This window comes from Caloenas nicobarica, chromosome 2, assembly GCF_036013445.1.
Source record: "Caloenas nicobarica isolate bCalNic1 chromosome 2, bCalNic1.hap1, whole genome shotgun sequence".
NCBI lineage: Eukaryota > Metazoa > Chordata > Aves > Columbiformes > Columbidae > Caloenas > Caloenas nicobarica.
The window spans coordinates 47,885,527-47,901,978 of NC_088246.1; the positions used below are offsets into that span (position 1 = coordinate 47,885,527).

The 16,452-nt window shown below is 49.2% G+C and overlaps 1 protein-coding gene across 1 annotated transcript; it reads right to left on the minus strand.

Annotated features, from left to right (window-relative positions):
* Positions 1-710: 710 nt before the first annotated feature.
* Positions 711-16,022, minus strand: TGM4 (transglutaminase 4). The gene is made up of 14 exons (XM_065629497.1): positions 16,002-16,022; positions 10,855-11,043; positions 10,606-10,712; positions 10,182-10,311; positions 9,429-9,547; positions 7,907-8,014; positions 6,602-6,776; positions 5,955-6,093; positions 5,586-5,689; positions 4,491-4,742; positions 3,515-3,856; positions 1,996-2,165; positions 1,373-1,509; positions 711-852 (listed from the first exon to the last, which is right to left on the minus strand). Exons 1-14 carry the CDS (start codon positions 16,015-16,017, stop codon positions 711-713), a joined length of 2,130 nt encoding a protein of 709 aa, XP_065485569.1. The 5' UTR covers positions 16,018-16,022.
* Between the last annotated feature and the right edge of the window lie 430 nt (positions 16,023-16,452).

Below are 16,452 nucleotides of genomic sequence, written 5' to 3' on the forward strand. Positions count from 1 at the left end.
GGGTGGAAGGGGAAGGACAGAGGTTTTATGTTTCCTGGGAAGCACGGGTAATGGTGCTGGGGATGGTACTTCTGTGAAAAACGCCCGAAAACCCCCAAAAGAAGTTGGGTGGGAGGAAAGGAAGATGTATGAAAAATGGTGTTTGGAGAGACTGCTAGGTTTGCTCTTTTTGTTGTCTAAAGACAAAAAAAGGCGCGTGCCGGTACATTCCCCAGCTGGCGAGCTAGGCGGGAGAGGGAATCACCCAGGAGGGATTTGCTTAGAAGGTTTCTTGATCTGTGCGGCAGCCTGTGGTGCGGTGGGGTCCCTGGGCAGCCTCCCATGTAGGACCACGGCCCAGGGCAGCCAAGCAGCTGCAAAACCCCTCTGGGCTGACGCCCATCACCAACCGATCAACACCTTTGTGAGCTCCAGTCCCTGGCCAGAGGTAGGAATGTCCCCCCATGGGCTCAGAGCCATCCCAACTCAGCAATACCATACAACCCCAACCACACAGTCGATTTTAACAGCTTTTATTGAATCACAATTAACTGCAATCAACACAACTGTGCCCTTTAAGTCAGTTTAATTCCCTTAGTTTAATGAGATTTTTTTGCTCTTTACTTCGAGATTACTAATCCAGCAATCAAGGAGGCCAGAAGTGCCCTTGGCATGCAACAGTGCGACGTGTTTAGCTGGGCCACCATTTACACCCTGCTGAGGCGCCGATCCTAGTTGGTGATGGTGATCTTCTTCTCTGCAGAGATCCCTTTGAGCTGGGCCGAGGTCAGCTTGGCCACCATTTTCTTCTCTCCTAGTCTCGTCGGAGTGCAGATTACTTCAGACTTAATGATCCTGCCAGGCTGTATGTCCCTAAGGAGAAAGAAAAAACAAATAGCCCCAGCGTGAGTTATCATTCTTATTTGCCACATTTGAATAATTTTGCTTAAAGAAATAGCTGCTGCTTGTGTTTAGGGTGAGTGTTTCCCTTCTCTGATGCCCAACATGCAGTAAGCGGGGCTCGGCACAGCGGTGCTGGCTGGTGGCCCCGGTGCTCCCTGGGAACCCTCCCAGACTGTCCCATACTGCTCAAACACTAAATTGGGATCTGAGGGAAGCAGCTGTGTTCACGCTGGCTGGGCTGTGGCCGGCATCACAGCAGGAACCTGGGGAGAGTCCCCATCATGCCCAAATGCCCTGAGCAGGCCAACCTCTGCGTGGGTCTTTCCGCTGCTGGGATTGAGCCCAAATGCGGCAGGGTCTCTAACGTGGTTTTCGAAGGGCCGCATTACTACAAATCTCCTAACTGCTTCTTCAAGGGAAGTTAAATACAAATTTAAAAAAAAGAGAAACAAAGCAGAATCTTCGTTTCATACTGGGCTCATTGCCTTACCCCTGATCAAAGGTTGTCATCTTAAATATGCCCAAGCCCTCCACCAGCAGCTTGCAGTTGTCCAGGGGCATATTCAGCTTGTTCTTGAAGATGAAGGCACAGGTGAACTCCTCGTTCAGTTTGGCTGTTTCTGGCATCTGGCAGAGGAGGAAAGAGAGAAACAAACCCAAAGGCCAAGGATCAGAGAGGTAATAAAGATGTTGGAGCTGCTGCCAGTTTGCTCCTTACCCCCAGTGTGGTGGGGAACAATCCCCCTATCTTTTCCGCCCTCCTGTGACACCGTGTGCTTTGCCCCACCACTTGTTTTCCCAGCTCTTCTCTCTGGTTTCTCAACTGGTTTTTCCTTCAGGGGTTAGAGCTGCAGTGTTGGAGATGTGCCCCACACAAACTGTTCTTTTCCATCCCCTTCCCTCCAGCAGCCCCTGCCTGCCCATTTTAGATGGGGCAATAAAATCTGCACTTCGTGTGTGCTTTCAACCTTCAAATAAAGGTTGAGTAGCCAAATACGCTGAGGACTGAGCACCCCAGGAGGCAGCTGTTTGGGAGATCCCCCTGGGAACGCTAACACCACCATGGCGTTACAGTGAGCAGGGCTTTAACCCTTGTCCCCAAGGAGCTGGCACCTGGACGGTGATGGGGGGATACTCGAAGGGCATTGTTATCTCTTTGGTGAGTTTGTCATCCGTCCCCTGGACCTCGGCAATGGCAGTGACGTGGACGAGCACTTCATCTTCCACGGAGGCCAGTGTCTTCATGTATGTGTCAGCTCCGATTATCAGAGGGATCTGTGTCTCTGTAGGAGGAAAAACACAGCTCAGGGCTTCATCACACACCCGCAAACTGGATGGCAAATTTGGCTCTGGTGGCTGGTGCCTCAGGGTGCAGAATGAGGCGTATTTGCCGAGACCATCCTGCTTTTGGCCAGACCTGGAGGCCCCGTGGGGGGAAGCCCCAGCTTGGTGAGTGGTACCTGGCACACACAGCCCATGGGAAGGGTGGCTGAGCACACACCGTCTCCCTGCCAAGCTGAGTGCCGGCTCGGGCTCACGTCCAGCATCTCAGCAGTGCTTGTCTGTGGCTGCCCTGGCACTCAGGAGGGGGCAAGGGAGCATGAGGTTGGGTACATTTAAGCCCATGTCCCCTGGGGTTCCTCTGAGGCACTACTAGCTATAAAATTAGCTGTTTCCCTTTCACTTCAGATTTTATTTTTAATTGCCTGGACAAATTTCCAGTGACTCGGAAGAGCCCCAGAGTCAGCAGGGCCGGAGCCTGCATGTTGCTTTAGCTGCAAAGCTTCCTGGCTTCTGGGAATTAAAAAAAAAATATGCCTGTCTTTATCTCTAAAAGTATGTTGCTACCCTTGTGTCCTACCCTGCTGCATTTTGACAGCCACAGTATATGCGTGAAAACACTCAGCAATAACCAGCAGGGAAGATTTTTTTTGTGCGAGTGACTCATGCTTGGAATAAGCAAGTGCTGTCAATTATTCATCACTTGTTAGTCTCTTGTTTAGCAAATTTCAGTCACATTGCTGGGGATCAGAAATGCAAACCAGGTTGCTCAAAGATATGCAACAAACGGCAAACAGCTCTTGGGATCAGCCAGGCAGCCATAAGGTTGAAATTTGCTTGGGCGGAGAATTCAGAAAATAACACTGAGCAGCATCACCGCCAGCTGTTCAACATTAGAGCAGCAAGCATAAGAGAAAAAAAAAAAAAAGGCTGAAATTTCCAGCCACCTAAATCCTTTGTGGGATCTGACCCATATGGACACACCTGAAGCCTGCAGTGGCATCTTTGATGCTTACCCAGTGAAGACAGGAGGGAAATGCCCCAGCACACATGCTCACACAGCAAAAGCGTCTGTCTGCCCACACTGATGTATTTCTAACCATCTCATTGAAGCTGCAGCAGGGACAGGGCCTTTGTGTTTTGGCCCCCACTACGCTGGGATCCCAGTCCATAACCGAGACTCCCAAATGCAATAACAAGAGAGGCAGGTAGCAGGCAGGTGATTTCTGCTCTTCCTACTGTACAGAGCCATGCACTCACCTACAGCGGAGCTATTATGAAACATCTCGAGTGAAACCCCAGACAGACACAGTAAATAGCCCACAGAACACAGCGAGCTTTCTGTGCCTACCAGATCCGCCTTTGAGCTCGACAGTCTCCTTGACATATCCAAGACTGGCCTCAACTTTCCCAGTATAGGACTGCAGCTGGCAGGAGCCGACGAGATTGATGACCTGTTTCCCAGGAGTAGAGGTCTTCACTGTAATGGCCAGTTCGAGGGGATTGCCAGGATGCAAAGCTGCTTTGTTGGTTATCTCAAGATGGAGCCCAGTCTTGGGGAGTGGCTCAGGTGGGTGGATGTCAAGGCTCAACAACCTGGGCACAGCTGCAGCGAAGCGTGCATGAGTTGCCATTCTTGAAGAGCGTATGAAGGAGCAAGCTTTCTCCATAGACTCCCTTTCTTCTTCGGAGCCTGGATGAAGAAAAAAGATGGGTGATAGCTGTACCTCGGTCTCCTCACTGAGAACCATCTTCGTTTTATTTATGCTTCTGCTGCTGAGCAAAGAGGATGTCAGGGCACTCCCAGCCTCTGCCCAGGAGACCCTCTTGGCTTACGCTACCACCAGAACTAACTGTGGCATTTTGGATTGGAAGAATTTCCTGAAGGAGGCACTTCTAAAGGATGGACGCTCTTAATTTTTTCAGTCTAAGGTTTTCCTGCTCCTCACTGGGACAGGTTTAACTGTCTAGCACAACACGGCTGGATCTGAGAACCGTGGGGAGGGAAAGCAGGGATTTTTGTTTCCAATATGGTCTGAGGAATGAAAAGACAGGAAGAATGAAGAAATGAAGCAACAGTAAAAGTCCAATCACTACATTGGTCACTCAGCCCATTTCTTTCACTGATCCCAAAAGATCACCTATGGGTGTCACTGGAGGCATGAAGATGCCCAGGAGCAGCACTGCTCCCCCAGGTCTCCAGGCCTTACACAGGGTTTGCCACTGCAGCTGCCCTTGTGGCTATCTCCTGGAGAAAATGTGTTGTGGGGTGACCTGCAGGGCCAGGGGGTCTCTTTGTCACTACGTTAGAGGATGGGGGCAGTCACCTTCAGGGAACTTGTACTGTGAAGTGATGTCTTCCCGCCTGTCTTCCCCCACGGCTTTTGTGCTTATTTTCACGCCGATGCCTTCGGTCTCCGTGCTGATCCTGGTGAACTTATCCTTGCCATTCACCTTCTTGACAAGCCAGTAGACTTTGTCAGCATTCACTTCCGCATACACAAACTTGCCGTCAAAGGGCAAATACACATCCCCCTCTTTGACGGCCTTCACCGAGCATGGACCACACTGGAACATACCTAGAAAGTACATTCAACACCATTTGCTTTTCCAAATATCAGCAGAGCCTCCAATTTTTGTTCCACCCTCAGACCCACCCAAGCAGGAACCTGTGGCCATGGTAGTTGACTCTTAGAAAATATTCCTCCAAGTCAACGATGAACTCCAAAAGCTCCCATGTATCCCATAGCTATTTGGGCTTTTTTAGAGATGACCAAGGTCTGGTAAAAGCTTTTATGTGTTTCTGCTCACCTGAGTAATTTTAAGGTTTGAAAGTCATGGCTCGGTGATGGAGTCAACCAAGTCCAGCCACCTGTGTTTGATTTTCTGGCAATACCCCACTTTCTGCACAGCCTTGAGGATTAATGTCTTATTTCCTGCCTCAAATTCCCTGCATCTGTGCAGGGAGGGTAGTCACCAATTTTGGCAGTCAGTCCTCTCATTTGCCAATGAAGGGATCATGACTTCCTCAGGAAAGCTCTACAGAAAGCATCTTTACTGGGGAAAGCTGTGGCACCTCTTACTACAGACTGCTTTGAGTCTTCAGCTTCACCAACGAAATCAGAGGATGATGGAAAGAGAAATTAGCTCTGACTTCCAGGTGTGAGCTCTAACCTCTGAAATTACATACATGTCCCCATAGCATCTCACAAGGCTGGCTTTCTGCCTGCTGAGAAACGCTGTTCCTCTCATCCCAGGCTGAGACAACAGGATTGAGACCTCTGGTTTAGGATGTCACTGCCCAAGTGTGTGAAGATGTGCATGGGCAGTATGTGCTTTGCTGACTGGAGACCACGGTTTTCATACAAAATGTCCCTGCCTCCACTGGGAGTTATAGAAGAGCCTTTCTAGGCAAATCCTACCTTGACTTTGCTCCTGAGGGGTTGCATCAATTGCCTGCCAGCCGCTAAACCCTGCTGGCAGGTCTAGCCGCCTCATCCAGACATCGTTCCACACGTGGAAGTTCCTGCGTGCATTTGGTTTAGAAAGAAAAGGAGTGCGCTGTTACAGCCGGAAGAGTCATGATCTCCTTTCTTAATCCTTAAGTAAGGGCATGATTTAATGGGGATTTGCATGTAACCCTGTGAAACCCCAGGCTTTCCCTCTCTCTGGGGCAGCAAACCCGAAGTGGGAGGGAAATTCTCAAAGCAAAGGCTACTGGGGCTGAGAAACACAGTGCTGCAGGGTGGTTGCAGGGGGATGTAGGAAGCGTTAGCCCCCTTTGGCAGTACCAGACAGAGTCGAGGGACATCGAGGTCAGTTTTTCTCCATATTCATTCAGGTAAATGTCAACTCTCAGGTTCTCGTCCGTATCGTGTGCCGAGTTGAAGTTACTCACGCAGCGGCATGGGATCCCCAAGCAGCGCATAACTGCAGCACAGACAGACAAAACACAGGGTCACAAAACCGCTCAGGTTGGTGGGTGTGTCTGAGGATCGTCTCATCTGACCCCTCTGCCCACGCAGGGTCCTCTACAGCAGGTGCCCAGGACCATGTCCAGATGGCTTTTGAATATCTCCAAGGACAGAGACTCCACAACCTCTTTAGGCAACCTGTGCCAGTGCTTCGTCACCATCACAGTGAAAAAGCCTTTTTTCCCATGTTCAGACAGAACCTCCCATGTTTCACTTTGTGTCCATCACCTCTGGTGCTGTCACTGGGCACCACTGGCTCTATTTGCCCCACTCCCGGCTATCAGGTATTTATACACATGGAGAAGACCCCCTGAACCTTCTCTTCTCCAGGCTGAGCAGTCCCAGCTCCTTCAGCCTCTCCTTACACAACAGACCCTGACATCTCTGCTACTCAGAGGCATGGTAATTTGGCTTACTAGCACAGTAATTAGGATATCGGACAAGGGAGACAGTTCACTGCTTACCTGTAGTGAGGACTCCTGCAAAGACCCAGCATTGACCAAAACAGACTGGCTTCTGAGTTTTGTAATACTGCTGCAAAATTGCAACACTCCCGATCCAATCCATAGGGGAGGTCCCGTTGCTGTAATCCCCTGCCCAGTTTCCCATCACGACACCGTTGTCATCATTGGCATTAACCTGTGGCCACACACACACACACATGCAAAGGAGAAAAATACAGGGATGAGGCTGAATGAGGCTTAAACCCTGAGGTCTCTGCCCACCCTGTGTCTCCCCAGGTGCTCCACAGCTCTATGGCACCCAGCAAGGCTGCTGGTGCCATCTGGGGGCTACCCTGGTTAGAAACTTGCCACCTGGATGTCTAGAAGGAGGGGGCACTGCCGCTTGGGGTGGACATAATGCACTCTACGTCTTGTATCCTAAAGCCCAGAGGTCCCAGAAGGGTCCCACTGCAAGAGAGCAGCTGTCCCCTGAAACACAACCCTTGAGCTGGCTCTGCCAATGCAGCTGCTGGAGAAGGACAACCACCAGGGCAGCTGCAAGCTTTGGAGACAGGGAGATGCCGTATTTCATAGAATCATTTTGGTTGGAAGAGACCCTTAAGATCGAGTCCAACCATAATCTACCTCTAGCACTAAACCATGTCCCTAAGAACCTCATCTGCACATCTTTTAAACACCTCCAGGGATGGTGACTCCACCACTTCCCTGGGCAGCCTGTTCCAATGCCACACAACCCTTTCCATGAAGAAATTTTTCCTAATATCCAATCTAAACCTCCCCTGGAACAACCTGAGGCCATTTCCTCTTGTCCTATCACTTGCTACTTGGAAGAAGAGACCAACACCCTCCATGCTACAACCTCCTTTCAGGTAGCTGTAGACAGCGATCAGGTCTCCCCTCAGCCTCCTTTTCTCCAGGCTGAACAGCCCCAGTTCCCTCAGCTGCTCCTCATCAGACTGGTGCTCCAGACCCTTCACCAGCTGTGTTGCCCTTCTCTGAACTCTTTCCAGAACCTCAATGTCTTTCTTGTAGTGAGGGGCCCAAAACTGAACACAGTATTTGAGGTGCAGCCTCACCAGTGCCAAGTACAGGGGGATGATCACTTCCCTAGTCCTGCTGGCCACACTAGGCCATGCTCGCCTCTTCCCTCCACCCAAAATACCTCTGTCTTTTTGCTTGCAGTTACCCAAAGGAACCCATTTCAGCTGCATCCTGAATTGGTGTTCAAGGCCCCAGGGGAAGAAGAGCAAGTAACAAGAGGAGGGAAAGCTGAAGTGGCAAAGCACTTCTCTGGGAGAGGCATACCAAAGCAGACATGGCTCTGGACACAAGTACAGGATCCCTTCTACTGCTCAGCTTGAGTCCACTTTTGTCCATCAAATACATGCAGGCATCCAAGATGTATTCCTCAAACTGTTTTGGAGAGAAAGTGGAGACATTTTTACACACCGCTTTAAAACAAAATTAGCTCAATCACTACGAAGTCTATTTAAGTGCTTGGAGGAAACTGTCTGACTAGTCTTAAATTTCAAACTTCCTTTACGATACTGAATTTTCAAGCCTATGGGACTTGCCAAAGCTGTTCTCCCTAAAGAAGGGCTTAAACAGAGCCCCACCTTGGAAGACAAAAGCCTGTCTCACGTGTCTTGCAAACGCAGTTGGAACCTGACGCAGCAATATTTACTCCTGTGAGTAGTCCTAAGTCACCTACGCCATCTCCCTGCAGCCCTGCAAATTACTCACTAGAGTAATGAAAATTTAAGAGCACTACAGATATTCAGCCTACTGACATAGGTACAAAATGAACTCTGGGAAAAAAAATAGGTATATAAATGCAGATTATTACAGCAAAAGTTTCCTAATTAGCAATTGCTGATAAAACTCCCTGAGGTCCAACTCACGGAAATGTCAAATATCTGATCCAACAAAGCTTGGAAGAATATCAATATCGATTCTCATTGCTTACAGGCAGAATAAATATTAGGATAAGAACAGCCCTATGGACAATGCCCTTTGGCCCCTTCATGGAAAATGCATCAGCGTGAGCACTTTTGCTGGGGTCTCTGTATCCTGCAGCTTGAAATCACAGACTTATAAAACAAAAAAACAAAAAGAGAAAACAAACCAAAACAGATTCCAACATTTTTTGGCGGGGAAGTCTGCCTGGGCAGGGTGCAGGATGCTCTGTTTGGGTGTCTGTGTGCTTTCTGTGGGGTGCAAATAAACCTGCTCTGGCATCCACCTCGTATCTCTAGATGGAGTTATCTGGGAGGCAGCACGGAGGAACACCCTTCCTGGGAGCGGGGGCTGATTGTGTCCTGCAGCCAACACTTCACCTCGCAGTCGGGGAAGGCACCACTTGAACCATGACGACCTCTGCCAGTGCTTTTCCCTTGTATTTTCCCAATCATGATGCAACAGCTAAATAATCAGATGGGGTTTTTCTTCCCCCATCAGCCCTCTCTGTGGCTCAGGAGCTGGTTACCAACAACTGCTGTGCTGCCTGAGAGCAGGGAGGGCTCCTTACGGGGATCTTTTTAACTAGAAATGCTCCGTTCCCCCATTTCCCCATCCTCTGCCAGGGGTCTTGTGATCTGATTATAAACATGTCATTAAATCCCGTTCTGAAGCTGTGTCTGAGGAAAACACTTAAACATGCAGATTACTCTAAGCGGGTGAGCCTTCCCAGTGAAGCTGGCAGGATTATTCAAGCACATTGAGTTACTCACAGCCTTAAACTGCTTTTAGGTCTGATTCATTGAAACTAATGCCTAAAGGAGAAAGATCAAATTAAGGTAATAACACCAGCGAGACAGCTGTATTTTACCTGCCCAAAATTCCAGGGTTTATTGTATATGTTGTATGCAGACCCAACATAGATGTAACCTGTATCATTGAGCACGTACTCGTTTCTCCGTGCCTCATCAGCCATGAAGACGACATCATCTGGAACAAAAAACCCCTCAGATATCAGGTGGTTTGCACACAGGCTCTATGAAGTTTTCCTTGGAAAGCTAAACTAGGGGAGCTGGTGGTCTATAACATCCACACCAAATTATGACCACATAGCACTCACTTTTTTTTTTTTCCTATTGTGGAAGAATTTCCTATAAGACTAAGCTTTATTTTACTTCTGTAGGTCTGTTGCTATATGACCATCGTTTTATCTTAGTGAAAAGCTTCTTTCTGAACAAATACTTCAGTGGACTAGGTAGACAGCAGAGAGAACTGTGGGACAGATGCCAACCAGCAACACACATTTTTTTCAGGTTTTTTTTTAATCTGGATTTTAAGCAAACCCAGTCATCTCAGTTAACCTCTGCAGTGGCTCAGGGAAACAGCAAGGGGTGACACAGAGGTGCAAACAGAGGTGACAGAGAGATGCCCCAGGGAGGAGCTGGCTCATTGCTATTTCCCAGCTTCCCGCTGGCTCCATGAGGATGCTACTTCCAGTGCTTTAGAGAGAAAAAGCAATGTACGTGGGAAAGAGAGGAGGAAAAATGTGAGGAAAAGCTCTCTCAGGGACAATCCCTGGCAGCAGTAATTATCAACCCGCTGGTTGCTGGACCACCCTCCTTACCTTCGCACCAAGGATTGAACAAAAGGTAGATATCACCCATTTCGGGCTTGTAAGTGTCAGACCCGGTCTTCACATTCAGGGTGTATTTTCCCACTGGAGCCCAGGGTGAGCTGATGACAGACAGCAGGCACTGGGAAGGTGACAAAGGAGAAATGGCATGATGGACCCTCCACCACAGCCACAGACATGGCACAAGCACAGCATGAGCACTGATGGTGGTGGATGCATGCGTGGAAGAGGGATGGGGTGCATCCTGCGTGTGCAGTGGAGGACCAATGAATTAAACAGGGCAAAGCTGCTGCCCACCTAAAATTACAGGGCTAAGGGAAGGCAGGATGGGGTATGAGGATTTGCTCTATTGCTCCCAATGGGCTTGGTGCCCTCCACTATTGCCTCGGGTGGGAGCACGGCCCGTGGGTTCTACCTGTTGGCCGCTGTTCTTGACGATGGAGACTTTCCACCCGCTGAAGTCTGGCTGACGCATCGGGTTCAGAGACATCAGGGTTCCCCTGATTTTCATTGGGTTTTCACCTGGAAGCAAACCCAACAAGAGATGTAGGAGGGTCTCATGGGTCTGCAATGACCATGAAATGCCGGGTGCAGGGACAGGCAGCTGGAGGCGGCTGGGGCTCTCCCGTTTTGCCCGATGGCCACGGATGGCAGACACACTTACCGATGCCAAAACGCAGAGCCAGCTTGTCGGTGGGCCTCAGCTCCCTGCTGCAGTTGAGCTGGAGCTGAAAGGGCTGCCCACGCCGCACCACCAGGTTCTTGATGTTGTACGCATCCGTGTGGTGCAGGCGACAGTTCTGGCTCTTGAGAAAGTCAATCCCAGTGACTTTCAGATCGGTCCCTGGAAAGCCTTTAGCAGAGAGGGAGAAAGAAAAGAAAAAAAAAGGGGGTGGGGGGTGTTGATGGTAAATTGCTCAGTAAAGATAGTTTTTTTCTTCTTAATGGAGCCCTGTAGGTCATCAAAATATCTAACTGTCCAGTGGTTTAGCACAAGAAATCACACCAAGGGTTGCCAGAGCTAATGCATGGTGCAATAATTTTGATAATGTAAAATATACTTATAAGGATAGGATAGGATAGGATAGGATAGGATAGGATAGGATAGGATAGGATAGGATAGGATAGGATAGGATGAACACAACAGCACAGAACAGCATAGCATAGCATAGCATAGGAATAGAATAGAATAGAATAGAATAGAATAGAATAGAATAGAATAGAATAGAATAGAATAGAATAGAATAGATACAATGTAAATACTTAGCATATGTATACAGAGATATCAAGAGACTCCTATTGCTGGGATGGGTTACGGAGGCTGTTGGTGGTGTGTGCTGCTGCAATCCACCCAAAGCAGGGATGAGCACCTGCCTCACTCTCTGACTATTTGGCCCTGGGTTGCTGGGACGTGCCTTTGCCTCCCTCCCTCACTGCCCAAGGAGTCTGAGGGATGTTTGACCTTTGAGGCGGCCCTGGTTGAGTGGGGAATGAGCAGCTTGAGGGAGGCAGCAGCAGTAGGAAACGTAGCCTGAGGATTTCTGTCCCTGCTGGCAGCCAGGCGTCCAGCCAGCACCCCATCACCTCTGTGCAGGGACAGCTGCCCACTGCACGTCCTTGGGGCTGCTTCCTCGATGGCCAAAAGGCTGCGAACGGGATCTCCCTGGTTTGGAAAGCCACGTCTGCTGGCCCACTGCCCACCCTTGCACGCTGCCAGTTGGCCGGGGGGCCAGCAGCCGTGAGCCAGCTCCACAGCCTGCCATGGGCCAGGAAGATGGCACGACTGCAAGTTTTGTTGCAATACTGAAAGCCTTGCTTCTCTGAGAGTCTTGCTTCTCCCTTGAAAGTGGAGCAGCAACAGCACACCCGCATCCCATCCCCACAGCTGCTGTGGGGCAGCTCTGCTCCCCTGAGTGTCTTGTACAGGAGCCCACCAAAGGTCCTGACCACCGCAGCATCCCTGTGGGCAGTGCCCATGGTCCCGCCATGTCTCTGAGCCATACCTTCCTTGCTCCCATCTGCTCAGCTGCTCTGTTTGGGGCAGCTTGTCAAAGCCAAGGCTGTGACAGCAACTCATGTTCGCTGCATGCCTGTGCCTTGACATGGTGCACACCTCCTTGAGTATTACAGATGTTTCTTCATTATTGCAAGTATTAAACAACAGTAGTAGTAGTAGTAGTAATAGTAGTAGTAGTTACAGTCGCAGTAGTACAGACAGGTGAAGAAAGCGATTCTTGCCAAGGCACATTCAGAGGTGATGCTCCCAGGCGCCCCCCAGCTAGCACAGGGCAGCTTAAAAATTAAACCTCACTATTGTGATTTTATCTCAGGATATTACTCTCTGCTCAAAGACTAGCCTTACATTATTGTTGAACACATCCTTCATTTTATAAAATAATAATTAACAGCAGCTTTAATTGCTCCTTACAAAACATAGCACAGTCAAGCTGGAAGTGAACTGAATGTGCTGAAATTTCTCTCCCACCAACTGCTGAAATCCTTGATGTGTTTGGGATGCCATGAGCCTGGAAAATGTGACTCTTCAGGACTCTGAAGCTGATTCTTTGTATTTTCCCCTCAAAAATTAGTCCCGAGTAATACCACAAGTGCCATTAATCAACCTCTTATGGAAATCTGCATATGTGAATCTTTGCAAGATTTGTGGTTTTTGTTTTTCCCAAGGACTTGGTTTCTCCTACTAACCAAGTAACAAAGAAAGGTTTGGGGCCAGGAGCCAGCTGTGCTGCAGAAATGCTGCCTGTCTGGGGGGACGCTAAACATGGGGGACAGTGCTCTTGCCCCCTTCACGCCAAGTGGTGCTTTTGCTGTTCGACTTCAGCACAGTTTTGGACTTCATCGAGATTATCTGTCCGGTGCTTTGTTCCCATTCATTCCCAACACAGCACCTGATTTCATAGCACCCGGCATTTAAAATCACCGTCTCCCAGGCTGCTCTCCCCTCCTGCGACTCCATATGGGACCGGGGCTGGGAAAAGGGCTCAGGGCTGCAGTGAAGGAGAGAGGCTCCGCGAGGCGCAACCTGGCACTGTGCTCAAGCAAAGAGCAAAGCCTGAGCAAAGAGAAAGCACTCAGCTTTTAAACAAAGATGGGAATTTGGGGGTTACTGCATCAGGTTTTGTCAGGCTGACCAGGTGTGGCAGGGAAAGCCAGAGCATGCCAGAACTGAGCTATATATCTTTGGAAGTGTCTTACCTGTCTCGTACCTGCCCATTAAATATTCTTAAAGCATAAATTCTGTGTAAACAGTAGGGAGTAACAATACTTCAAAAGCACTTGGCTCATGACTGATTTAGAAGATATGGGAGAGTCAGGAAAGTTAAAACCACTTATGGTAACTTTGAAATTAGCCAGTCAAAGGAATAATGGTTGAAGGGATTAGTTCACAAAATGTCTTGACAGATTCACATGCACGACACCACGCAACCATGCTATCTTGAGTATTAACAAGAGCCATCCCTTATACTGAAGAGGCTGAAATCTGTTGATAGCTGCTCTGGCATGAAGGACGCCAAAGGCAGGGCTGGATCCAGGGCAGGCTGATATCGGTGGCACTGTGACCTGCACCAGGTAGCGACTGCAGCCTTGAGTAAACCGAACTGACTGCCCATGGATCCACACCAGATTACTACCTCCATGTATTTCTTCTTAGTAAGCATATAAACCATATTTATCTTAATTACATAGCACTTATCAGCAGTACAGCAAATAGACTTAAAATTGACCATCAACTTTTGCTAACTGATTTAATTTTTGAGCGCTTTTCATTTGCTTGCTGCCCGTCAGATGCCAACTTCAGGTTGATTTGCACAATGGGGCAGGGGTGTGTATGTCAAAAAATTTCAGCTGAAATTGCTTAACTCTCTTGAAAAGCATGAAAGCAAAGTGCATCTTCCTCAGCAGTAGCAAATCTCCAGCCACCAAAGCTGCTTGACCCTTGTTCCTTACAGAAACCCTGGTGCCGGGCTGTGGAGCTACCAGAAACCAGTCCTGGCAATGGGCGAGGGCTTTGGAGGCATGTGGGAGCTGGATGCATAGGATGGCTGTGGGAAAGGGCCCCGAGGAATCCATTCTTCCAGCATTTCCTAATGTAGGGATCGCATTTTTATCCCTTGTTTCTGGAAATCACCAGTGTTGAGGATGCGGAGAGTAAAAACTGCAGAGAACAGCTGCCTTGCAATATGCCGTGACAAAGCAGAGCGCGGTGCCAAAGACCTGTCCCCATCAATGGTGCTGCACTTATTTCTGTGCAAACACACCCGTGATACCCTGTGATGCAGCTGGCACAGTGTCCCGCAACAAGAAATGTTGTGGAGCGAGCCAGTGGCGCGCCCATCGCTGTGTCCAAGGGGATGTGGCCACTGCCTGCCCTGCCCAGGCAGCCCCGTCTGCTGATTTTGGCTTCCTGCTCTGCCTCCTGCCTGGGGCACAGGGCCAGGCACCCACACACCCTGTGCCCGGCTGCCTGCAGGCACCCCGGTTCACCAGCACGGGAATTAATGATTTACAGCAGAGCTGAGCATGCCGAGAACGCGACCACTCACGGGACGGAGGCTCGAGCTACAAGAGGCAGCCCTGGCCGCGCTTGCTCCTGGGGCAGGCCAGGAGCAAACCCAAATCCTGCCAGATAACTTTCTTTTTATTTTTTTTTTCCCGAAGAAATTTCAAGACAGTATATTTCTTTTTATTTCCTAGTTCCATGCTTTATCCCTTCTAGAGCTTCTTCCTAAACTAACGCACTGGCCCCATCGCATGCGACCTCCCTGGAAAGACGTCCAGAGCTTCAAGAGCACAGCGATCACCCAGAACAAAACTGGGGACATGAGGCCTTTGCACTGGTAAGAATCTGAGGCGTTTTTTCCAAAAGGATGAGGTGATGGGGTTTTAAAAAATATTAATACAGAGCAGAATGTTTCCAGCATGCCTGCCTTCAGTGGGAATAAGGACTGCTCAGAAGGTAAGTGGGATGGGAGTTGTAGTTTTGCAAGATAGAGCAAAATTTGGACATATGCATTCATTGCTCACCCTTGTCCAACCTCCGGCAAATACTCTCTCATATCCCAGAGATGTGAGATCACATGCCAAAGGTTCTGCTGTCTGAGACTTTCTGGAAAATTTCAGCTCATCCACACCCAAAGTACGGAGGTGTGAAATGGTGGGTCTCAGAACACTGTCAGGATATCTCTACCCTCCTGATGGCTGTGGAGACCTTCTCCCAGCTCCGCTGCAGGCACCAACCCATCCATGTGCAGAGCTGCTCCGGTACACCCCAAACCCCAGGGATTTTGGGCATCCTGGGGTTAGCCTGGCCCCAGGAGTGCAGCCAGCAGTGGTCGTTCAGCAGCTGCCACAGGAGTGACTCAGGCACCTTTCCCGGTAGCTGCAGGATCTTCTGACCTGGGATGTAGCTCAAGTACCAGTAAATCCCAACTATTCAGCTATTTTGGAACTTCTGGCAGATGGGATCAGCCATCACTAAAGAGCAATAATCTAAAGGATTAATAAGTAGTTTGAAAGAAATTCTTTTTGCCTTGACACAGAACAAGTTTAGAAAAGCTGCGTTTCTTTCCTACTATCACAGATAGAGCCAGATGTCTACAGGTTGATGAAAGGTGGATTGCATTTTTCAGTTGGTTTACCAATCCATCAAAACCAGCATTTTCGCAGTCAGAGCAAATCTACCTCCCGTGAGCCACTGAAACACCTTTTCCCAAAGTATCACCCATGGCAGAGGGTGAGAAACCCTCCCTGCACATCTAACACAAGCTATCATATGAAACATTAAAAACTCACCAATGTTAAAGCTCATGGTTCTTGTCGGTGTTTCGACGTGAGGCGCCTGCGATGCCAGCAGCTTCCAAGCTCCTGAGTAGCCTCTGCCACTGGCTTCTGAGCGTGGAGAAGGAAGGCTGGCTGCCCTTTTTATCAGCCTCTTGCTCTGAGGTGTCAGCAGGGCCACTGCCAAGGGGGTGGTGTTTAGAGAAAGGAAGTTCCTGGGGAAAAAAAAATGACTACAACTCCCTCTGCACATAGTCAGACCCTGAAAATCAGCGAAACTTAAATCCCGACTCACATGGCAGGTGGATTTGCACAATCAGATGACAAGTGGACAGACCCTTCACTGACAAACAGTAAAATCATGGGCTGGATGAGTAACAGGAATGCACCTATGCCCTAATATCCAGGTTACCGGGATTGCAACTCGAAGGGCAAACTTTACAAGGCAGCCAATAAACATCTAATT